General features: G+C 32.3%; 1 protein-coding gene and 1 non-coding gene across 3 annotated transcripts; both read right to left on the minus strand.

Moving 5' to 3' along the window:
* Window positions 1-4,109: 4,109 nt before the first annotated feature.
* LOC113515005 (serine/threonine-protein kinase Tao) lies at window positions 4,110-26,195 on the minus strand. Of its 2 annotated transcripts, none has more exons than XM_026899118.3 (21): window positions 25,947-26,195; window positions 25,504-25,590; window positions 20,575-20,804; window positions 19,900-20,017; window positions 17,747-18,010; window positions 17,265-17,387; window positions 16,609-16,849; window positions 15,947-16,083; window positions 15,157-15,239; window positions 14,372-14,625; window positions 13,468-13,583; window positions 12,751-12,921; window positions 12,154-12,365; window positions 11,678-11,828; window positions 11,136-11,248; window positions 10,415-10,541; window positions 9,716-9,817; window positions 9,157-9,291; window positions 8,353-8,511; window positions 7,157-7,275; window positions 4,110-5,609 (listed from the first exon to the last, which is right to left on the minus strand). In XM_026899118.3, exons 3-21 carry the CDS (start codon window positions 20,796-20,798, stop codon window positions 5,486-5,488), a joined length of 2,973 nt encoding a protein of 990 aa, XP_026754919.1. In that variant the 5' UTR covers window positions 20,799-20,804; window positions 25,504-25,590; window positions 25,947-26,195; the 3' UTR covers window positions 4,110-5,485. The 2 variants fall into 2 exon arrangements, with proteins under 2 accessions (XP_026754919.1, XP_026754917.1); XM_026899116.3 differs by having other exon boundaries at window positions 14,372-14,670.
* Trnam-cau (transfer RNA methionine (anticodon CAU)) lies at window positions 6,133-6,205 on the minus strand. The gene has a single exon. It is a non-coding gene; the product is annotated as a tRNA-Met (tRNA).
* Window positions 26,196-27,042: the final 847 nt, after the last annotated feature.

The following is a 27,042-nucleotide window of genomic DNA, read 5'->3' on the forward strand; positions in this document are numbered from 1 at the left end:
TGTACATATTATTTATGTATTATACAATAACCGTTATTTTTTTTACCTATCCTAATAATGAAGTATCGCGTTCATGATTCACTGATATAGAATGCTACTAGCACATTTTCTTTTGGTCAACAATTTTTTAAATAAATAAATAATGAGATTAAGACAGTAATGTTTAAGGCCTGTTTATCAGTGAATGGCAAATAGCTAAAAACAAAGATATCGGAGTAAAATAAGTACACAGAGAGATCGTTTCTATTTATTTATTTCCGCTTTGATTTTTTTCATTAATAAGATTATATTACAATATAATAATTAATGATAATAATTATTAAAACTACAAGTCGATTGTGTTATTTAAATATATAACAAAAAATAAAAAGAAAACAACAACGGTGCACTGAGCGAGCCGCTACACACGCGAACTATATAAACGAATGGCGGCTACACGCGCGCACCTTGTCATACCTTCGTCTCAATATTGCTATCTATCAGTGATAAACGACTATACAATGGTAAAATATAAAAATTATTTAGTACAATGTACATCATAATATGTGACAGCTAACTACGAGTTTGGTACTTCTATATATTAATTAATTAATAATTTGTCGGTCGAAAATTGTAGGGGTGATAACTAACTCTAGAACAGCTAAGTGGTGGGAGTTTAGAACAGGGAGAGACGCGTCTACGCACTAAACTCATAGCCTTGCCCGATACAGTTGTTCGCTTTAAATAATAATAGAAAATAATTTACAATAAATAATATGCTTCAATAATACTTTGCAGTTTGAAGATTTAACGCAATAGCTACACAACTGCACGGCTTTCGGTCAGAGAACTAACAGCGAGCGAATGACTACGCGCCTAACGTTAAGTACCGACCATCTATTGCACGCAAGCGAACGTACAGCTTACATTTCAATTCCTTAGTGCTTCGGTTCCAGATTTTGCTATGACCTTTGTAGAGCGTAGCGATGGACCAAGTACGAAATAAATCATCCACATTTCAAAAGCCTTTACATTTAATAATGCCTCTAAAAGCTTTGCTTTACAATGCTCCTATACATATATCAGGCCTAAGTACGTTAAAATCGATTTAAATCACATTTATGTCTCCCATCCTGGCATTAAAATAGTTTAGCCCGCTCATTCGATCAGATCTAGTAATTTAAGTGAAATAGATATAAATGAGCACAGATATTGATGGCTTATTTCAAATATTATAATCAAAATATTCAAAAATTAATGAATATTCGATTAAAACGCTAACCTACTAAAGTAATTTTTAAAGACAGTAAACGACATCAAGCTATCTAAGACTTAACTTCTTCACAGAAATCAGCTATTTGTGATGTTTAATATTAGAAATGCAGTTGTAATATTTTTCACAGAACGTAATATAATGTTCTGTCGGCTACCCGTACCTACCTACTGCTTTGTTTTACAATAACAAACTTATATGACATGTAAGATCGACTAGTGAATCGATACAAAGCAGTTCACATCAACTTCATTATAAATATAATTGTCATGACAACTATTCAAACAATTCGATCAGAACTTTGGAGGCCACCGCTTCGCTCTCGTTCACCGGCCTAAATACGTATGTACAGTGACAGGATGACGAGTCTAGTTAGGCTGTGTCTAGAGATTATTGTCATTTACTTGGTCAGTTCAGGAGGAGAGTGGAACCTACATTATATCGTATAATTTCGACTCACAATACCATCGAATAAGTTTTCATCGTATTAACTAGCACATTAAATAAAAAGGTTTCACTGAAACAAATCGATGACACTGTGCGTCGATATTTATTTAAAACAGTTTTAATTTTAGACCAACTTTTATAATTTTACATCAAATTCAAGTGGGTCGTGACTAATATGATTAGTCAATAATAAAACACAAATATAATCACTTGGTGTGATGCTTGCAAGCAGTGTGATATAGGCTGATAATATAATTAACGAGTAAAAATTACCATTAAAAATAGCATACACTAAATTTGGATATTTATGACTAAAATCGGTGTTAAATTAAATAACTCACGTAATCGCCTATATATAACATGACTGAAAAGCTTGACAATACAAAGATATTAGGACACTAAATAAAAAGAAATATTAGCACATATTGATCGCACTTCGAATGTACAAGAATATACCGCACCTTACAAACAGTAACAAACTATGTATAATAGTTAATTATATATTATTGTTCTTTATATACAAAACGCCGAGCCCCACCGTCGAATCCACAATATAAGGCAAACTGTGTCCTTTCTAATACATACATATATATTACAGACAATTTATTATATTTACAAAACATAACTGGCAGTCAGATGCACAATATTCATAATCAGCACCTGTATTATTTATTAAAATTAGGAGACGATACAGACTATATAAAATGAAATGAAAACTTTATGTAATTATGTACAAGAAACTGTAGCGTTTATTCAATAAACACAGTTCTGGTTTAAAGAAAATGTGATTACTAAACAAATCAATGTACACGTAAACATTTTCTAAAGTAAAAACTAATGATATGAATATTAGAATTTTGACTATCTAACAAGTAAATAATAATGATATAATACCATTTGTGATTTGGTGTGGGCGCCACGTGGGAGGCTCGGCCTGTCATGAGCACACTACATTCATCTAAGTTCTCTTGTCAAATAACTTTAAGCGTACACTTTGATAGTGGTCTTACCGGGATGCGCTACAATGTTTGCCTTATTATATATAATATCTGTTCATGGATTTATATTTCAAATTGAAATTTCTTCATCTGATTTTGACAGTGTATCAAGATGAAAAATTAGCTAAAAACGCTATAAAGACTTACGATAAACTATATATTTATTATACAAGAGTAAATCGAGAATACTAGATTTTTTATTTATTTTTAGGTTTAATCATGCCCTCTACTGTACTCTGCCCCGTCGCTGTTGGACTGTACATTATGTTACGTAACAATTTTTTAAGATGGACGGTCTAACATTTTTGATATTTGATTGATTTTCTTTTATGCTAATATACTCGAAGATAAAATTACTTATATCTAGGAGATCGTTTATCAGGCATGTATCAATCAAATTAACTATTCATTCTCAGTGCATTTTCGGATAATTTTAATATTATTATAACCAAAAGTGACGGTACAGAGTCGCGTTATGAGTTAGCTAATAGATAAGCGTTTCATTCTCACGTCATCACATTATCTTTTAAAATACCGAATTATCAACACACAGGCTTACTTCTTCAGTTACATACAAATACGTTTTTAATTACTTTAGCAACATGTCTCTGGCACATTCTGATAATTATAAATATAGGCGAAAATCTTTTTAAATGAAAAATATAAATAGCATAAAATTAATTTATTAAACAAGAAAAATGGCATGAAAACTAATGCGACTACAATATCTACGCATACATGATAACACAACAGAATTACCAGAAACATATTGAGTATACTCTAGCGGTGGGACTAATAACGGCTATGTCATTATGTGATTTTAATTACTATTTGTTCTGTAATGATATTTTAAAGATAGTGAGACTTTTAAATAATGGTCATTTGTCATTCACATCGTGCTATTTAGTTCTACGACTATCGTTCAAGTCAGGCAAGCCAATCTTTAGGCTTTCTTAAAAATCGTTTGTGTATAGGAAAATAAAAGTATACCGTTATAGACTAAAATTATATTATTAAAGAGGCGGAAACGTCTACAAATTGTGTAACAAAATCTTGAGTGTTCAATCTTATATTCGCTATTAGTCCAACTGCGTACTAGAAATAATTAACTATGGAGTGCAATAAACTTAATAGTGTAATAAAATAGGAAATGCCCTCCCGAGACGTCGCCATTGACTACGCGAATATTGACGCACTTCTTGGAAGACAACAAAAATAATCACAAACTATAGACTTTAGTTTGAAGCACACATTTCAATATTACCGTTTATTTACCGGGAGGGCCGACAGTCTCAGTAATCAATGGGACTCGAGGACTTAATTAATGCTGTTGCCAAAACAATATATATATATATATATATATATATATATATATATATATATATATATATATATATATATATATATATATATATATATATATATATATGTGTGTATATTATTATTATTAATGTATAAAATTCATATATCAGAAAAATTAAGCATTTTGTGATTAAAAAAAGGTTTTTTAAACCTGCACTTTTTGCCAAAATGGAACCAGTAGTTTAATTTTTGCATAACAATAATTTGCGACTAATAATAGCCACATATTTAAAAGTATTGTATTAGTTTTGTTACAACAATGGTAACTTTATTCTAATGCTTTTGAAGACTGTTCTCAGAGACTTAAAATTTTACTTATGTAGGTAAGTTTGTTGTCAAGAAAATAATTATACAGAGAAGAAAAATCATTTTATAGTTAATTATCCCCCATTGCGTATAAGGCAATGTGACAACGGAAATAGGAAAAGGATAGTGTTTTCTGTAGTAGTATATATATTAATTCAAACTACAAGAATAGGGTTTTATAGTTTGTGAAAATTATTGCAAATTGGCTTTCGGAGTTCTATGAAATTAGTATTAGTCTTTCTACAGCAATGAGTATCTTTTTTTTTTCTAATAGCATCTGAAACAAGAGGCATAACTTATGTGTTAGAGTGGGGTAAGGAGGGATTAAAATAATGGGTTCTAAGAGCCCTATTATATACAATATATCAGCGGGATCTCCACGCGGTTCCCGCTGGAAACCGTCCATGGTGTTCATGACTACAGACGGCAACTATAGCTTTCAATCAGATGGAACATCTGTTTGTTTAACTGTCGAATAAATAATCTAGAGACTTTGTTTAAAACAATCAACAAAAATTGTTTTGCTGATCATATTTTTGGACATATAACAAATACTCAAATGTATTTTCAATGATGTTTTGAGCCAGAATTCACAACTAGATGTATTTGCATTTAACTTGCTGGAGTTTCGTTGGATGCCCATTGAGTGTGTGTTCACATAATTAAAATACACAATATTATTTCTATTATTGTTATATAATATTTATTCTCATTGTTATTTATAATTATAAAGTATTTGTTATTGTAATGATACTTTTTTGGGTAAACGTATTGGGAGACTGTAAAGATTACCCAATTGACCAAATAAATAAGTAAATAATTATGAAACTAACAGATAAAAATAAATATGTATGTTCCATTCCATTATAATATTTGTGACAGCTCAATTTGTGAAAATTTGCTATAAAATGTGAAGTAAAAGAAATATATGATAATAAATATAAACTGCAAAAGACAAAAGGACCTTATAATACTGTAAATATATCAGTTTTTATAAAAAAATAAACAATGAACTATCAAAAATAAAAAGAAATAATGGAGAGGATTACTTTTTGGCAACAGCATTATCGGTGCGTCGGATGTCGTGTGGCGAGTGGCGAGAGGTGGATTGATTGAGCGTTTAAAGTGAACCGGCTGGGAAACTGGCTGACGAGTTGCTGTGCGCGAGCGATAGCATCGAGCCGGACAGCGACTGCTCCTCGTCGCCGTAGCCTTCACGACTGCCCTCCGCGATCGCCAGAGCGCTGAAAAAAGCAACAAAGCTACGTTCATATCATAGATTCTCAATCTTTTCTGAATCACCATTTCTTTTAGAAGAAAAAATGACAATGTGCCATTTCTCAAACATTATAAAAAATTATCTACGACTCGGGGGGCTAACTAAACAAGTAGGCAGTACTGTTTCAAATAGCTTCTGTTGGAAACTTATGGAATTGAGTTTGTTACCTATTTGGTGCCATAATAACTCAACAAATCATCACGAAATTTGGTATACATATAGCATTTGGAATGAAGAATCATTTTCAACGTGGTAGATTAATATATTCTGGTAACATAAAAAAGTCCTGGTGAAAAACTAATGAAACAGTTTTACTATAAAACTGTAAGTAGGCTGTGTCTGAGCATCCTATGTCAATATATAAGATATATTTTACTTCACTGATTTAATGAAGATTCAATAGATACAAAAAAAAAAAGATTAAATTTATAAATTATTATGTATAATATTATTTTGTTATAAGTTAAATTGAAAAGTAACAAAAATATTGCCCCGAGTGAGGTTCGAACTCACGACCTCGAGATTATGAGACTCGCGCGCTGCCTACTGCGCTATCGAGGCTTTATAGAGATTTATTAAATTTATGGTATGGTTCTGCTGATATGCATTAAGGTAGAATTAAAAGAATAAATAAGTTACAAAAACAGCTAAATAAGGGTTTCAAGTATTAAAAAAAAAACCAAAATTATACCTCAATGCAATGAAGTGGTAGTTAAAGTACTTATTAGGTGATGTTAGTTTTATAACAAATAATTTAACGACATGATCGAAAACAAGTGTCAATATGCTTGCTTATGCTCGCACTATGATGTCTATTGCTTACATTATGCTGTTAATAATTTAAAATTTTGTTCCATAAAAGAAAGCGACTTCAATTGTAGTAAAGCCAGTTATTTTGGTTTCAAAACTAAAGTACTGAACCGTTTATGATAAAATTTCTATGGAACCAATCTGTAAGTATTTTCTTTCCAATAAAAAAAAAGAAATTTTCAAATTACTTTGTTTCAATGTAATAATGTTTTATTAATTTTATGTTAATCATATATATATATATATATATATATATATATATATATATATATATATATATATATATATATATATATATATATATATATATATATATATATATATATATATATAATATAAAAATTTTGTTGTGTACTTTATGAAATATTTATTAATGTGATTGCTGTGCCCTTCCAGGGTTCATGTTGATTCTTTACTTTTAATAACTTAAGACCTATATTGTTACAACATGAATAGCAATAAATAATTGAATTGAATTAACTGACGGAGTTATGAGGTAATAAACATAAAAAACACAACTAAATTGAGAACCTTATTGTGTGATATTTAATGCACATAATAATGGTGTATATGAAGGTCATATATTTGATCCTAGTAAACGATTGGTATAAAAATGACAAAAGCAGAGGAGATTTATAATGTATATTTTTGATATCACTTTCTTCCTTGTGGTGAAGGGTAGTTTAGTAAGAAGACAAATACCTGAATCCGAGGCGCGCGCTCTCATTATCGAACTGTTCGAGTTCGCGCTCGTGCCGCTCGTGCAATGCACGCGTCCGCTCCGCACGTTCCGCCACGAACTGCGCCGACTCTGACTCCATCTGATCAAATCATTGGTCACTTATTTAAATTAGCGTTAACAACTTATTTCAGTGTGACATGTGTATACATTAATTTACATATGTAGACGAGGTGTCTGTCTGTCCGGTCTGATAAGATGAAATATAAAATTGTATAATACACACAGGGTTCACTCCTAGTCTTGGTCAATTGTTAATTTTGCCACGATTAATGTCATAATTTCACATTATTTATTTATTATAGTACTAGCGGCCCGTTACGGCGTCGCACGGATGGACATTTTTACATTTTAAAAATTGGCCATTAAGGCACATGCGACGGAAGCTTAAAAATGGAGTAACTTCTCTCGTTTTTCCAACATTTGTCTTCACTGCTCCGCTCCTATTGATCGTAGCGTGATGAAAAATATACTATAACCTGCCCAGGAGTATGAAGAATAATTGTACCAAGTTTCGTTAAAATCCGTCGAGTAGTTTTTGTTTCTATAACGAATATACAGACAGAAAGACAAAAATTTTACTGATTGCATTTTTGGCATTAGTATCGATCACTAATCATCCTCTGATAATTATTTTGGAAATATATTTCATGTACAGAATTGACCTCTCTACAGATTTATTATAAGTATAGATCACATAAGTATATTAATGTAAGCAGTTTAATGTATTCTATTACGACGGATAAAAATATATGTTAAGAAATGCTAAAGTTAATCGAGTGATAGATACTGTACATCCTAATTGTTACTATTTAAATCAAATATATATAGTGACCTAAGATTATAGTTAGAGTATCAAAAACGGATCAACTTTTTGTCAGCTAATTGTCAAATTAGTGGACTCGTTTTTTTTATTAATGTTCCATGTAAGTACTTAGGAAAACAATATGCCTTGACGTAAATATATTTAATTATTTAATAAATAAATTAAGTTTTTGCGCATTAAAAATATGCAAAAATTATAAGACATAATAAATATAGAATTTATAAAGGAATCACTCATATCTATTTATTACGCAAAATTGTATAAAAAAGTTGACCTGCTTTTCTCGAAACATTTGTATGGAGTCACTCTATGTATATAATCTAAGATAGCGACCTTCTGTTCCAACAGCGCCCTCCGCACGGCCACGCGGTCCTCTAGTTCGCGTCGTTCCCGGTTCCGCTGCGCCTCCGCTTGCATCTTGCTCTTGCTCTGGTATGCCGTCAGCATGTCCAGCTCATGCTCCAGCTGCATCTTCAACTGTTGGCACTCCATCTGCATAAATACAGATAACATAAATTAGAACCAGGAGCGACTCAAACCCCGTCATTTTAACATTTGGAATAACTAATAGATTTTATTAGGATACATGTGTAATATCTCTTTCTTAACACTCGAATCGCGGACCGGTCATTGTGACCGGCGTTTTAAACTCATTATTTAATATCTCCGAAATTTGTTTCCGCAATTCTAGGTATATAAATTACAAAGTGATAGTTATATTTTTCGCATCATGCAGTAAAGTGGTAAATGAAAAGTCACAAAAACTTAACTCTCTATAACAACAAATTTCGAAGATATTAAATAATGAATTAAAAACACCGGTCACAATGACCGGTCTGCGGTTTGAGTATTAAATAATATACAGCCAGCCTTACAATTTATTCCAACCCCTGCATTTGAGATAATTAGAAAAAAACTTAGTACCAGAAGGCAATGACGTTCTGACAATCAGAAATTGAAAATATACACTAATATTATATGAAATTATTATATCTCTAAGTTCAGTAACAACATATAATAAGGTTCTATGTTTTTATTAAAGAATCACATTTGTAATAAATAAGTAGTGATTTACAACATCTGATAGGACTTCTTTGAATGGACTGAATAGTTTCAAACCTTTGTAGCCTTACTTACCATTTGGCTCTCGTCCAGTCTGACGGTCTGTTTTTGTAGCATCTCAGTAATGCTCTGGTCATATTGTTCACCGAGCAAAACTAATTTGCGTCGTTTCTCATCCTTCAGAGTTTTTATTACTTCCTTCTGTTGTTCCTGTGTGAAGAAAAATTATTGTTAGGAATTTTTATTAACAATATCCAAACTTATGTTAAACAGTAATACAAGAGATATAAAACAAAATTTATTGCGATATACAGTATTTTGAATCATACTATGCTGAAAACACATTTGTTTTTCGCGTTTGTACCAATTACAATAAATTGTCCTCCAGTGTTGAAATATTTAGAACTCCATTGCGAAGTATAAAAGCTGATTAGGAATAATATGAAGAATTTAATGTGATAGTATTTGCATCTTGGTATATTCTTTTTCTTTTGTATTTATTACAGTATTTTGGAACCTCGTTTGCTTAGTATGTAATAGTTAATAGTGGAAACTTTATTAGTTAATATATATTAACTATGTAATATGTTATCTGTTAATTGTACTGTTTGTTTCACAAATAATAATAAAATACCTTTGCAGTCATTTGTAATATCTGTGCTTTGAGTGCCTTGTACTGACGCGTTTGAATTTTACATGTCTCCCTGAACTGCTTACGTATCTGCATTTCCTTTTGCTGTAAACAATAGGAACACAATATTTATTTCATTAGAATTTCATTATTATAGAAAAATTGTAGGATAACAAAGAAAAACAGGGAGCAACAGGGTGGGTACTTTGAAGGTTAGTGGTAAATAGAACAGGATGGCAGACTGTATCTTTATTTTAATATGTTGAACATTGAGTGCTTTTATGTCTTAGGAGAAGCGGGCGGGAGGAGGTCACTGTACTCACATGTGAACACTTTATATAAAAAACGTCATTTTATGAAAATTATATATTTAATCGTGACATGATAGCTATATATTGTATATGAGTTCTGGGGGAGGATTGTTAGTAATGGGGATATTAATCTCCATTAGTAACAATATACCCTGTCAGGTCGACTTCCACGCGGCTCCTCCTGGAAACTATCATGATTAATTATTGTCACTATGGGCCAACTGACCTGCCTTCATCCTCACCTATCATCACTCACTGGTGCCCAGCCAGTGTATACCGATAGCATTAGAGGGGTTACCATTTTATTATTATCCATCAAAACAAAATATAAGAGCTCCTAGTCTCCAAAACTATTCTTCTTTCTAGTCGTCTGATAGGAATTTGTACTAACCTTGAGGCTCTTGGGTTGCTGCTTGAGCTGTAACGCATGTTTCTTACGCAGCTCATGTTCGGCGCGTTGCATGTACTCGCGCTGGTTGGCTAACTCTGTCGCATGCTGGTTCGACAGCTGCTCCTCCCTGGAACAATGCCGAGATTTTATAGTTTACAATGTGACCAGAACAAGAATGGGGTTAACTTTTTATTATAATGCCATAGTTAATAATTCTCAGTTTTGGTTAAATAAGGTAAAAATATTAATAGGTTTACACTTAGCAAAATTAATAAACAATTACAGTATAGTAATCAAAATAGCAATTTTAGCCGTGATTTATGTATAAAACTCCTCTTATGGGGAAAACTTATGTTTAACAATCCATTGCTCAACATAAGCTTTCCTCATAAGGGCAGTTAACGGTACAAATAATAAAATAATAATTTATGTATAACCATAAATTGCCAGACTACAGAGGATATTTTACTTTCGAAAATATCAGATTCTTTATTGCTTTATCATGTCAAGAGGCGGATTATTTATTGGTATTGTTTAACGCTTCTTCTTTCTTTGGTATATCTGCCACCAATTCATCAAATTAACTGTATTGAATTGTAATATAATCTCATTAATGATTTAAAAAATTACTTTGTTGTGTATCAGTAATTTTGTACTTCTAAAATACATGTCTTAGTGAGTATTCAATATACTCTATGGTGTTGAGTAATAATATACGCACCTAAGCGCGTGCACGCCCTTCTGCTGGCGGTATTCCAGCTCCTGGGTCTTCTCGTGGTGACGAAGCAGCATCGCGTGAGCCTGCTCCAGTTGTTGTTGTCTTTTGTTCAGCTCCTGTACGCGTTATGTGCATGATAGGTTATCGTTATTTATTTCATATTGTTTTCATTTTATTCTGGCAAGTTTCTTATTATTATTAAGGTACTCTTTATATGTAACTATATGAGAAGCAATATAATATGAATCTGATATCATAATGCATAATATTGTATTATCTATAAAGAAATAGAATAATACAGTCATACGTCATGCAATAAATCAAGAGTTTATCATATTAAATCTGTAAATTTATCTGTCATATAAATGGAAATTGTTAATAGAACTCAAACTCAGTATGGTTAATTCCATATATAACTTTCAACTCTGCATCAAAATTTTGTGTTTCAATTGTTTGCCTTATGTTAGTTCAAAAGAGCCTACTAGTAGACTCGGCTGAATTTCTATTCCGAGTTCAGGTGGAACTTATCATCATTACGCACTCACCTCCCGCAATAGCTCCTGTTCCTTGTGATGTAACGCGAGCATGCGACGACGGCGGAAGCGCCGTAGCTCTAACTCGAGGTACTCGCGTTGCGATCGCACTAGCCTCGCCTCCTCCGCTGCCTCCGCTTGCTTTAGGCTGTCTTTTTGTGACCTTAGCACACAGAAAAAAAATATTTATATTTACAACTGTGTGGTTTTTAAAAATGCAAATTTAAGATTCTTAAATGTTAGAATGAAAATAATTCTAACTAAATTTTACATTAATTAAAAACTATTCTATCATTGAGAGACATATATCAGATTACTTTTTTAACATTAATTTGATTGTTTACATATAGGTGTTTCAAAATTTAGACAGACATTTTTATTCCCTTTTATACATTACTACACAATTACACACAAATCATAGTCACAACTAGAGTTAAATTGATGTTTTACAGATGCCACAAGACTTTCAATTGGTGGTATATACGTACTGTAGCGTAGCATCCCTCTGTCGCTTAGGTGTGGCATCGTCCATACTGAGCTCCTTTTTCCAGCGCTCCTTGTTCGCCTTGTATTCGCGTTTACGCTGTGCTTCGAATGCCTTCCTTTCTTGTTCTTGTCGGGCTGTGATGTCTTTGAACAACTTTTTTTCTGCGGCCGCACTTTGTTTCTGCTTGCGTTCCAGCTCTTGCCCATGCCGTGTCTGGAATATTATAGGTAAAATTTGATGATGAATGGGAACTTAGTGATTTTAAATAGGTGATTGCTCGGTTTGTATAAAAAGATTTAAAATAATTTGAAAAGGCCATTTGAAGAGGATAGATGAATCAGATATTGGAGAATACAAGTTGACTTACACTACTTGGTTACAAAGTTAAAATTGGTTACACAAATTACAGGATAAGGATAGTCTTCAAGAATGACAACATATATGGTGTACCATGTGCCATATAGTTCATGATTATCATTAGGTAGGCTGTAGCTTGTGTGCTTTTCTAAGCATCAAAGATAAAAAAAAAAGTAAGAAAGTGAGTTGGTGAGATAAGTGCCTAAATCAGTGTACTCTGTGACGTTTACATAGTAATTACCTGTAGCCGCTCGAGCTCCCTGGACAGTTGCAGTAGCAGCGTGTCGTACTCGCGGTCGAGCTGCGCTTTGTGCGCGTCCACATCCGCCTTGCAGCGCTCCTCCAGCTTCAGCAGCGCCGCCTGATGCTCGCGTCGCATGCGCTTATACCCGGACATCTGCTCGTGCATCTCCTGTCACATACATCTATCATGTACACCCATTGTGTTATAGTTTTAATGTTATTACGTCTACTAAATGACATATCTTTTTATTGTTCCCTTTTAGCTGTTTTTCACAGTCCTAGTTTTACAAGTTTTCTTTATTGGCATATGTTTCCAATATTCCTGGCTTTCTTTCTTGCCTATCACATCCACTAATTACCACACAAAAGATGTAAAGATATTAGCCAAATATTTTGAAAAAAAAATGCATTTGTTGCTTCAAATTATAGAATTAATTTCATCAGTATTAAAATTCGCACAGCTGGACATGTGCCCATTCCCATTTGTGGCAGGTGCATAGTTGCAATTTTATATTAAGATATTTTCAAGAAAAGTATCTGCTTTTTTTTTAAAAAAATATTTCTTTTAAATTAACTCTTTTAGTTTCTAATAAATTTGGATGAAAGTTCGTTACAGATTTTTTTTTTTAAATAAAAATTTCATTAAAAGGTGTTTGTATTTTATGAAAATTGAAATAGATGTAGTAACATGATCTAACCAATAAATATTTCAAACCTGATTATGTTCCTTTTGCTGTTTGGTAACAATACTGGTTGTTCGTATTGTGGCGAAGTTATTAGCTCCATGCTCCGACACTAGGGACATTGCGGCAGACACATTATTGCTTAAACCTGTAAATTTAATATGAAACTACTTAAAATCTTGTCGTTTATACTCCATTATTTATTAGACAAAATGAATTATGGCAATTATTCGGATGCAGCATAATATGTTTTTATTCACATTACATAAGGTTTTGGATTTTTTTTTGGTTTCACGATCAGCCACCTATATGTCAACCCTTCTTGGAAATGCATTTGTACTAGAATTCAGACTTTATGGCTTACAAAACCACATGATACAACAAAATACATGATATTAATTATTAAAAATATTTCTTTTATTAGTTTTTAGGGGAGCTACGCCAATTTCATGCGATAAAAAAACAAATACGATTAGCAATCTGTTATACCGTGTGAAGGAATGTCGTTTTTTAATATACATAGTTGACTAATCAACAACATACACATACTTATAAAACATATCATTGTTTTATCTAATCATGGGACTAGTGACTCTATTGCTGGCATCATAGATCCGTCAGATCAACCTTCACACAGTACCTCTCAGAAATCATCCTGATAGATACTTAGTAAATTTATCACAAAGAGTTAAGTGATCTGACTTTATCTTCATCTATCATTACTCACTGGTAGTATCCCGTCAGCGTATACTAAAGCACAGATGGGCTTACTATTTTTTTTAAATTCAACTTGAAAATCAAGCTGATTGCCTGCCTTATAGAAAGTGATAATCGTCGCCTATAGCATGAAAAGTGCCATAGACATCACAGTGTATATTATTATATTTTTATCCCCAGGAAATTACAATGGATACAATATAATGTAATAGAACTGACTCCTGTGCGTGTGGCGGCGCTGCGTGTTGCGGTTGTCGTCGCCGGCGTCGTGCCAGGCGGGCGGCGCGTTCACGTACTCGCGGTAGTCCGCGTGGCGCTCGCGCTCGCGCTCCCGTTGCGCCTCGCGTATGGCCTCCTTGTTCGCGTAGTCGTCCCCGTAGTCGTCACACAACGAGTCGCGGTTGGCGTAGTCTCGCAGCGCGTCGCGGTTCACGTAGTCGTCGTGCGACACCGGGAGAGTGCTCTCGCTCTCTCTGCGTACGAAACAGCAACATGAGTAAAGCTTGCGCTTGCGACCTCTGAAAGGGACATGCAACGGTGCCACTAACTACGTGTGAACTGTGCAGTTTATCAAGCGGTGCATTTTATAATTATATACAAATTGAAATCATGCACGCAAATATACAAAGTTGTCACCATCTAGTCCTAAATGTATTTCCCCAATTTAGACTTGTACTCTACATATACTGATAGACATACATAAATATATTTTTATTAAATATGCACAAACAATACAAAGTAGGAATGCTTAGGCCAAAACCAGACAAACATGTACATAAATACAAATATAAACATTCATTAAATGAGTACATGCCAATATACTATTATAAAACTTAAGTTCTTTAAAATATACTTTTTGCATTATCATGCACTTGAACTTACAATTGCAAATAGAAAAAACAGTAATAATAAATAAGCAAATAACTTTATACCAAATAAATACATTATCTATAAAAGTTCAAATAATTATAAAGAACTAGTAGTAGTCATAATATTGATCTCACCTGGCAGAATGTGAGGAGTGCTGGTGATTGTGATGCTGATACTGCTGCTGTTGTTGGTGTTGACTATGGTGGTTCGCGTTCAACTGTTCATAAAATTATTGCCATTTAAAAAATATAAATATTTTATTATAATAGAGCCTTTCTCTATGAAAGGTCTCCGGTGATCCGAAATTTCAAAGGAACCACATGGGGATGATGTGCTGGGTAAAACAACTTTTTAAATACTCCTAAGATGGTAAACAACTATATTAACAAAAGTTAATTTATGTTAAGAGGTTATCATAGGTAGTGTATGACACTTACTAGGGAAACGTATATAAGTGACTCAAAAACTTTTTGTCACATTTTTAAGGACTTCATGCATGTAGTCTTTTAGAAAAATATCTAAAAGACAGCTCATTTGCATAACTTGATATGAAAACCTACACAGTCACCCATATGCAAAAGTTACTAAATCAGCTATGGCTATATGCTTGAAGTTTCATTGTGTGATAGAATCCGAAATGAGAATATCTGCAGAAGAACTAAAGTGATCGACATAGTCCGAAGGATAGGCAAGCTGAGGTGAAATTAACTCTCTAGATGGCGTATCAATATGAAACACACCAGTAGACATCCAGAAAATCAACTGTTAAAGTCGCATTCAATCTGAAGCAGTTGTTTTTGCATGATGTCAGAACAAATATACAAGCAGACAATATTAACATATTGTTTTGGCATCTGTTGATGTTATTAAGTGAATTATTATAATTAAGTGAATTATTGAAATAAATATAATATTGTTACTAACAGGATGCGGGCGGCGTCGCAGACTGCCCGACGAGGAGCTCTGACTGGAGGCGCCGGCCGCGCTGTGCTCCGACGTCGCAGAATTTGATTTGGAACTGTCGCCGCCTGATCGCTCCTCCGCTGTTTCCTCGCTATCACCTAGTGTTTCACAAACAATAATCATATTCACAACAGTGTATATTATTAAAGACATGGACAACACCAATACCATTATGAAGTAAACTGTGACGCCCATGATACACTTGATGCATACTTTATTAAGAACTAGTCTACGTCTTCGTACTGTATAAATTCATTGTCATATCGCACAGTTGTAATAGCAGTATTTGATATAAAAGAATAGAGGTCTGTGGTATTCATGCAAACGACTTTTGTACACTCTCTTTTTAAAGAAGAAGACTATTTTTTTATATAAGACAAGCTTTTTAACCGCTTCTCTTTTTTGGTGCTAGTTAATAAGTAACGGCGGAATTTTGTCTGTCTGTCAATTTCGAAAGACAAAATAAAAAATATATTTTAGCTTCTTTTTCTCTTATTAAGACCTCTAATTTCAATGTTTCTTAAAAATCTTCCATGTCATCATATCATATAGTTACAATTTTATTACATTAGTAAGATAAATTTTCCTCAGATAAAAATGAGTTAAAAGTAAAATGTACACACCAATTGCACTTTCATTATCTGCATCCACCATTAATATTTTCTTCATTTTCCTATAATTCAAATTATCGAGATCTCGAACTGCAGCCTTTGTCCTCTGTATAAGGTCAATCAGGACATGTGGAGAGCGCAGTCGCGTAATAAACTGGTGGGAGAGTAACTTGGTGGATGACGGTCGCTCCTGTGGGTTCTTCTGCAGGCACGCTTCGACAAAGTAGCGAAACGTATCGGTCCATTCAGGCGCCTAAAAACAAGAATTATATATAAGCTTAAATATTTTTTATAAACAAACGATAATATAGGAAATGTATTAACTCATAATAAAGCAAAATATTTTCAAGAACTTCCGTAACAATATTAGATTTGACGATTTTTTCTTTAAGAATAATTCTCTTACTATTGATTAACACTTGAAAATTTATAACTAGTCAAGGGAGTTACAAAAGGACTATATTCGAAAATCATCCTAATTTATAAATATTACATATATTGTAACTAATATAAAAGCTAAAAAGTCAACAAGTGATAAGGAAATCGTGGCAAATTAAACTTAAGGAAGGAGAGTAGTTATTATAGTTACCAGCACAATGAACACGATTTTAATACTACAGGACTTGCAGTGCATGTTTTATTATGATTATTTGCTGTTCCTTACTTACTTGTAATGTGGGAGAGTCATTTTGCGCAATATGGTACAATGCAGACATGGCGTTCATGTTGAAATACGGTGGTTTGCGCTCTGCCAGCTCGATACACGTTATACCAAGCGACCATACGTCAACCTTAAAATCAATTAGTTACATTTTAGTGAACATTTATATTTTTTTATTTATATAATTTAGCATACCTTAACACGAAATATAAAGTATATACTCAACGTTTAATAACACATTTATAATATGTACACTAAAAGCACTTACTTTTTATTTAGCTTAATCGATATTTTATTTATATACAAATCGTAAACAAATATATTAGTAGTTAATTAATAAAAAAATAATATTTGATAAAATTTGTTGTATAAAAAATGTAGTCACAATTATAGTCCAAGATGAAGTAGTCAGAAACATTTGTCGACTTTAGTAAATAGTACAACTGATAATATAACCAAGAACATTATACAGTAAACAATACTACCAACCTTTCCGTCATATTGGCCTTCATCCATGGCGAGTATGACTTCAGGCGCCATCCAGTATGGCGTGCCTACAAAACTGTTGGCGGGGCACTTGATGCTCGCGCTACCGAAGTCCGCAAGTTTTACTGTTCCATTTTCCGTCAGCAGTATATTGCCCGCTTTGATGTCCCGATGGATGCGACCGAGGCTGTGGAGGTACGATAATCCACAGACGACTCCTTCACATATTGCGGCTATTTCTTCTTCACGTAAAGGGCGTTTGTGAACCTGGACAAATATGTAATTTCAAGTCAATAATTTAACATGTTTAATCATTTCATAATATTAGTTATTTTATAGTAGATTGTGTTACAAGAAAGAAAAATGAGATTTATGTTGTCAGAATGTCGTTTTGAATCTTAAGCACTTCCTTTCAGTTCCACATATAGTAAAATTTCATTCATGAATAAATAAAATATTATGATAAACTAACATTTTATAAATTAATCAATGTTATTAAGTAAATAAATAGCGAGAAAAAGGATATTATCAATTTGGTGAATGCTAATAATAATATATTAAAAAACAAATACTGACGGAATTTATTTCTATATTAAAATATTTTTAACATTGCAGCGTGTCATACCGAATTCTATATTTTGCTATTATAAATAATAATAAAAAATGCTCTTCAATCACATTAATAATCTGATTATAAATTTAGAAGAAAAACCTGACATAGAAAAACACACAACTTTGAATATGACCAAATTAATTTTATAAAATGACCCAATTGAGAATCGAATATGTAACACAAAGCAATGTGCCCGCCAATGCACCACGGAGGTCAAGCGACGTTAAAAATGCAATGCAAAATGCAAAGGGACTTTAGCTTTAATAAAAACATAATTTGTATAAAAACTGAAGTGATAACGAGTGATAAGTAATGTATAATGTCACTGTAAATTATTCTAGTATTGATAATTGACTGAACCGATAAGAGGTTTATTTATTCTATTTATTAAATTGGCCGTATGAATGCAGATCAAAAATAACCTAACCATTGTCTAAGATATGATTAAGCTATGTAATAATATCTTAAATTACATTAAATCTTCATAATGGTTACTGTTTCATATTAATTTAATCTAGTCACTTTTTGTAAACATAATTTACTATCTCTACACGTTCTATGCGTATTTATACAAAAGAAGATTTAAGATATGTATCTTATCATTCCTAATAAAATATTACGCCAGTTTTTAATTGGGTTAATATCCACACGATTCCAAAATTTTGCTGATATCCGATCAGAAATTTCCCTGGTATAACGGGACAAATAGATATCTAAAGATTGTGTAAATACAAATGTATAAAAATTATTACAAAATATTAAAAATAAAAAGCTAATAACAATATAAATTTCGTAAGATACATGAGCTTTGTGGATATTCTACATCTTATGGTAATCTAAATTTGAAATCGAGAAATTCGTGCAACTCTATAAAAAATAATGCCGGTTATAGAATTAAAACTATATCTAAACGATGTATAAAATATGATTCAATACATACGTCATTTTGCAATTTAATTTGTGGGGTATTCTTTCTCAGAATCGAAGATAATTATGATCTCATATAATTTGAAGTGCATTATGTATTTTAGGATATAACTTAGTCATTGACTTTCGTAGAATGTTGACTGTTTATCCAGCTATGAATTTTTGGGATGTGATATTGCAACTTGGATTGTCCAACATTTTTAATTCTATACTTTTGATATTGTAAATATAATAAACTTAAATAAAAAAAAAAAAATAGTTTTTGGCAACTTTTTCATGTTTGTAATAGTCACCAAAAGATTTTTAAAGGGAAAACAATGTAGACGTAGTAGAGTCAGTGTATAGCAAAATTAAATAATAATAAATAAATATTTCCAAATAGTAAACAATATTTTAAATTGTTAAACACTAAAGTGCACTTCAACAATTGTAAAAGTTAAAATAATTGGCAGAAAAGTATTAAAAATATGAGTATGTATATAAAGTATGTAGTATATTGTATGTCAAATTTAAAAAAGGCTAGCTGTGACAAAGTTACATGAAATAAAACCTTACAGAATGAGATGATGTTTTATCAAGTGGAATATTTACTGTCAGGCACTGCACATATGATTACCTCTATAATATCAGAAGCAGAGCCAACACAGTACTCCATGACCAACCATGCTGTATGCTCGCGCTTGTAGCAACCTTTGTATTCTATGGTGTTTGGATGATCTAGTTGCTTCAGAAATCTAAACACAAGAATATGTATAGTTAAGCTAAAAGTGGTTTTATCATTAGTAAGCGATATTAGAAATATCCCACAATCAATCTATAATTATAATCACCATGGCAAGATAAAAATATTCTACTGATGGCTATTGCGTGATGGAAAAAATGTACAACATATATAGCAAAATACAATTTTTGTATTCTTATAATTTATCAAATGCAAGAGTCTAAATTAATTTCTGATATGTATATTGATTTCAAAAGTCTAACTGCGATTGCCGACCCGCCTGCTAAGCGTGACAACTATTGGCAAAACTCTCCTTATGAGGAAGGCTTATGGCCAGCAGTAGACAGTTAATGGCTGAAATAATAATAATGTATATTGAAATTAATTTTTAATTTGTGGAAACTATTGATTAGCAAATTTGTTTATATGCTTTCTTTTATTTTATAAAATTTTTAGGAAAGCTAAAAATATATAATTGCTTGGCCATTTTACCAGTATTTATCTAAATCTGCACTCAAATTTCAGAGAATGTAAATTAACTACATAAAGGTAAACGATAAAATTATTTACTTGATTTCTTTCAAGATATCCTGCCATTTCTCTTCACTCTGTTTCCCCAAGTAGGACATCTTCTTGATAGCCACAATCTCCTTGGTGAGATTGCACCGAGCGTAATACACCGCGCCGAATGAGCCATGCCCAATTTCTCGTAGATCCTCAAAGATCTTATCGGGGTCATGTTTACTAAACAACTCCGCAATGTCTGGATCCTTAAGGCTGCCGGGTCTTGGCATTTTTATCTGAAAGATAGCATTACAAAAGATGCGTGGTTAAATATACTTAATATTACTAGCAAAATTATAAACTCCTGTATTTTTAAATCATGGTATAATTAAAAAATAACAATTATAGTCTAATATTTAGACACGGATTACTTATACAAGGTGAAATGGAAATCGTTAGCAGCAGTTTTTTTAGAAAAACTGAATATTTTCACCAAAGAGACATTGGGTCTAAGAAAGACAAAAAATTTTGTGCCTTCTATAGGTAGATGATACGACGCGTTGAGCTGTTTAGTACCACTAAATATTTTGATATCACCCTGTAGTTATTACGTAACTATAGGTTCACGATCATATTAACTTTAACAGCAATAAATTAAATTTTGAAGACATAAAGTTAATACGCGATACTTACACGATTACGTCATAAATCCAATAATACCTCAATTAGAGGTCACACGCTTAATTTCAATCCAATAAATTAGCTAAATTGACCATGGAAGGTTTAACGAATGGATTGACAATATAAATTATTATTTTCTTTATGCAACTTAGGACGACAAGCATTGATGAGGTATAGTGGTCCTCACGATGGGAATTGGTAACCGTCACCTATATACACAAAAGGCACCATTTACATAAGTAATTATGAATTTTTAAATATTTCTAAACACATCATAAATTTGCCATCATTTCAGATAAAGTTTAGATAATATTTGAATAAAGTTTTTTTAATTTTTTATACTATTGATGAAAAAGGCAAACCAGTGCACATATCATGTGATATGCAAATGGTAACCATCCCTTTTACGCATGAACATTCGTCATTATTCAGTGCCCCCCATAGGATGCTATTTCTGATGAATATTTCATAGTAGAAATACGTATTTCGTAAATATGCAGTCAAGTATACGTATAAGTAATATGAATCTATAGACCGTTGTAAAAAAACGAAGTTACATTTTGAGCCTAAACTACATATTTCTTTGCACAATACCAAGAAACTAACGTAAACGATTGTAGAACGATTAGTGATTGAAATGTCGTTAAAAATCGAATAGTATTCACATATAGCAGGAGATTTTTTACAAAAGCATGGGTGCCATGTTCCACTAGTGGTTTTGCCGTGAAGCAGCTGTATGTGCATGTTTGTATTTCGGTTTGGAGGATGAGACATGGCAATGAATTTAATGGGTACGACGAGCATTAAAGTGTATTGTGACATTCAGGGTGTTATTATGCTATCATTATTATTATCATATCACCCCTAACCATCCACTGTTGAACATTAGCCTCCCCCTTGGGGGGCTTTGCCAGTAGTTGCCACGCTTGACAGGTAGATTAGCAACCGCAGTTAGGATTTAAAGTTGTTTTAATCGACAGCAGCGTCCCTCACGCTGCTGTCGATGCCTCGCCTTCCCTTAGTCACTTCTTATGACACCCACGGGAAAAGAGGTGGCCTATTCTAAGCTGGTACCAGACGGTATTTGTTATTATACTATGTTAATATATTAGACGGTTGAGGGGCTTGAGTAAGTCATTCACTAAAATGTACAGATAGGTGGTGGCGTGGTTGCCGGATTATTGAGTTCCCTTTAATATGGTTGAACGCAATGATGGCTGACTCATCAACCTTTAAACATGTCATTTATGTTCATTAATTGATTAGGCATATCATATGATTATCAATAATATCAATTAATCATATATCTCTGATGATTTTAATAACTGACTTTTGAATACTCATTGCCTAATGTTTTTATTTTGGTAAACACATTATTTTAGAATGAAGGAACTAATTTAACAATTTTTAATGTTGTTAACAGTCCGATTAAGATTTTTGTGGAATGAAAAGAACTTACGATAAGACTACTGCTGGAGTGTCACTTGGGACTGGCTAAACCACTTGAGCAGTTTCACAGTGTTTATAGTACAATTTAGAAAAATAAATTGAAATTTAAAGAGGGCAACATTAGCTAATGTAACATAAAAATAAAAACCGTGCCCAATTCCCGAGTTTAGAATTATTATACAAAAGTTACGCCGGGTTATTGTACTTCTTATAAGATTGAACGTAAGAATGACCTGGCCTATTTGTCATACTCGCAATGCGATCTCTTTGTAGGGATTGACTTGCTCCAGTCACTACAACTGATTAATGTTACTTAATACAAAATTTTTGAATACTACTCATAATTTATTTAAGGTCGACCTGCACGTGGTTTCCCCTGGAAACTATTGTGATTAATTTATCATTGAATTCGTCATGATAGGCTAACTGACCTGCCTTTCCATCCTCACCTATTACCTCTCATTGATACGCCGCCGCCTGCGCTATCGGTATTCACCAATAGCACAGGGAGAGTTATCATGCCATTTTCACCCGTTAAAAAAGAAAACAAGCATAAGCCCTGATTGACGGTAAATGGAGTAACCATAGTCTATAAACGCCTGTAACACCTACATTGCTGACCCTTAAAAACCTTATCATGTCTTTTGAAGAACAAATTACATGTTTAATATCTTGATTATATTTTATTTTATGCTATTTAGAATTTCATATTAATACAAAATGATAAGCTTAGAAATTGTTAAATTTTTGCTTTTATTTGAAAAAACAAGAGCAGTGTTGTCTTGCCTGTTGTTATTGAAAAATCTTTGGTGGAAAAAAGTAAATTAATCATTAATTCACATTCCTAATTACAATAGATAAAAGTAATCAAAGCCAAAATTCTGATTGCCACCTTGTTCATACAAAAAAAATTGTTTATTTTTGTCAATATAATCTATTTACTTGTATTTACAAATGGATGTTTGTGTATCTGTATGTTTCAAGGCAAATACGGCCTGGAACTATTTCACAAATCACTATATAAGTCAGCAAATTAAAATCAGTATTACTAGAAAGCCTATGTTAATTTCTGTAAGCATGTATAAGGTACGAGGAATCCTGTTTCCTACAGCATAAGCTTAACCTAGTGTAGGGATCAACGATAAATTCTTATGCATACTTTGTTAATAAATAAATACATTTAATAAAGAATACTTTTCATGCTATTCCTTTTATTATAAGTCACCACTATATGGCAATGCAGCATATAAATTTCTATAGATTTAGATCAATAATTTTTGTATACTCAAATAAATATTTATAGGTACAATATAAAACCTGCCAATTTTGTTATGTATAAGTTCACACCAAGTAGAACTGATCTAGCATTTTCAATTTATAATTTAAAGGCAACAATGTAGTTCTTAGCAATTGTATTTTCTTTATAATATCTACAAATAGTGTCTGATGGTAATAAGTGAAGTTCCTGTAAAAGCATATATTTCTTCTTATATTTATTTCTATCATAATGGCACTTCATATACACATTTTACAAAATAAAATACATATAGAATGTCATTGGAAGTGGACAGAATCCATACTAGGATACCCTGTATTCTGTATTCGGTATTCTGGTCCCCACACTCGGCTGCTGCCTATATATACAAAGAAGTACTACTAATGTTTATAGTGCTTAACAACCATGCTTAAATGGTTATTTTAGTTTAAAAGTTGAGATGTTAGAGTAAAATTATAGAGCATGGGGGCTTAAAACTAAATTTTTTGTATTAGTTGTATTTTTTAGATGCTGATATTTATACAACCAATTTCAGTAAAGACATACCAAGATTGTTTTATTTTTTTTAATACTTAAATTAGTAGACAAGCCCATCCAATAAATAAGTCATAACTGTCATCTTTAAACATGGAGCACCTCGGACATTACAGAATGCATTGTGATGCCCATAGTACTTCTCATGTGCCACCATTGCTAATGACTATGGTCTTATAATTTCACACTCTGTGACTTCACTGGCATAATTTTGAAATTGAAGGGTGATCAAATTGAAACATAGCCATACAAGTACAGCTGCTTCACATTGGTTCCATAATAATATTTATCAATGCTGAAGTTACTTTTATACGGAAGAATTATTCAATAAGATCAAGTCCTTGCTGTAACATCTTTTCAAGATAACTGATAACATGAATTATCATCAAGAAAATTAATTAAGTGTAAGAGCAGAATTACATATTGCTAACTCTATAACAACAATTAATATTCCATTGTTGGGTATGAGTGTATCTCAACAACATATTAGTGCACTAAGAATGTTCTGATGGCCAGTATTGATGTATTGTTCCCATAGTAATCTTTGTAAAAGTAAAATAGGTATATGATAAGAAAAAAAGTGTAACACATTGTATTTTTCTGTCACCAAAAAAGAATACTGAAATCATCTTGAACATGGTATGAATTTAGAATAAATTATTTTAATATTTATTCAATCACAATAAATTCATATTGAACCTGGCAAGATTTTAGAGAGATAAGGCAAATTAATTCTGTTTCCAATATGTCAAGGATAAAAACGATCCTTTATGGATAGTATGCCAAATTGTAAACCTGATAAGATAATAAATTAAGTAGGATATTTTGATCTACATGTTGTCCTACATAAAAAATATAGTCTAAATGATATCATATTAATAATTGCAGTCAACATTTTAATGGATTAATAAAGCAATAACATTATTCACAATTTGTTTAGTTACTACTACTCAATAATAAAGAAATATTGCAAATTTTATATGATACTGATTTAAAAAGCTAGATGTCATAAGTGTATGAATAAGTAACAAAATATTATGGTGGTAGATACATACTGCTTGCGCCAGCTGTAAGCCGGCAGCGTCCGTCAGTTAATTAGGGCGCTCCCGTCTTCTCGGGCCATCCTCTGCGCCACCCGCTATCTGCAACAGTCGGAAATGGCAAAGATAACAATTCCATGCCAAATTTCAACGCTATAAACACTCCCGCACTACTGAATCTTTATGTTTTAAAAACGTTTATACATCGGCCTACACAGAATTAAACAACCAAACAATTGTCAGTTAAAGACACCACTATTAATTTAATTAATGCGAGCACCAGATAAACGGCGCCGCAACCCATCGCGACGAGAGTAGAGTGCACACCTCTGTCAACACTAGATCACAGTTGCAGAACACAGTAGATATATCTTATGTTCACTGGTACTGATAATACACAATTATATGCCCATTTTGAGGGTGAAAAATGAAAATATTGCGAAATACTTGGCACTTACATACAAAATTTCGCCTCAAAATGGCGTTGGGGTATCGTGCGCACTGATAGTTTTTTGTTTCATAGGGCACACCATTTAAGGTTAGCCATCACTTTCAGAATTCACTTTATAATCATTAATTCACTTTCTATTTATCCTAAACCATTAATAAAGTCATCGAGTAGATTTTTTACAGAAAATTATTTACAACTTTCTCGTTCAGGGTTAAAGACAACTTCAACTTTCAGATACAAAAGTGCCCTCTGTCGACTAATAAAATAAGATTTTTATTTTTTAAATTAGTGTTATCATGTAAAAAATTACAAAATAATTTTCATTTCTAGGCTTCGCTTGAATTGTAAGGAGTATATTTTATATTCCTTGGGATACATATATAAAATTATACAAGTTTAATTGAATATTATATTTACCGCGTAATATAATTCCAGTTCTAACTTCTGTACATCTTACGATATGATAAAGTCTAATTTAATTTTACTCCTCCTTTTACATAAAAAAATAATATTACATTTTAATGTCAAATGTTTTTATATAAGGTATGTTATTACAAGTATTAGAAACATATGCTTTTATACCATTGTCGTTTGTAGGACAATGAGGGAACAGCTGAAAGATTTTCTTAATTTTATTACTTTTTAAATTTTTAAATAGGCAAACTTGATAAAACAGAATGCTAGTAAAAACAAAAAGTATATTTTGCTTTTGTTTTTAGAATATAATCTGTTCCGTTTTGTGTTTAAAAACGACAATAATAAAATTTGCAATAAATTAAGGAGATTTATTGCAAATTTTATTAATTTAATGGATGATGATGAAATGATAACTTCGCCTGCGCTAAAGGTATATATTAACGAGGGTACTAATGAAGGATCATAGGTGGGAATGAAACCTGCCTTTTCATAGCCCATCGTGATGAATTCACTCAGAATAGAATATAATGATTTCCAGGAGGAACCGCGAGGAGGTCGACCTGACAGAGTATATTGCTAGCAATGTGACTAGTAATCCCCATTATTAACAATCCCTTCTCCCCATAGTTTTGGGGATTAAGTTGGAATAGTTAAACTTGTATCAAAGACATTAAACTTGTTTCAGA

The sequence above is a fragment of the Galleria mellonella genome, unplaced genomic scaffold (genome assembly GCF_026898425.1).
Source record: "Galleria mellonella isolate WM207_F2 unplaced genomic scaffold, CSIRO_AGI_GalMel_v1 utg312, whole genome shotgun sequence".
NCBI lineage: Eukaryota > Metazoa > Arthropoda > Insecta > Lepidoptera > Pyralidae > Galleria > Galleria mellonella.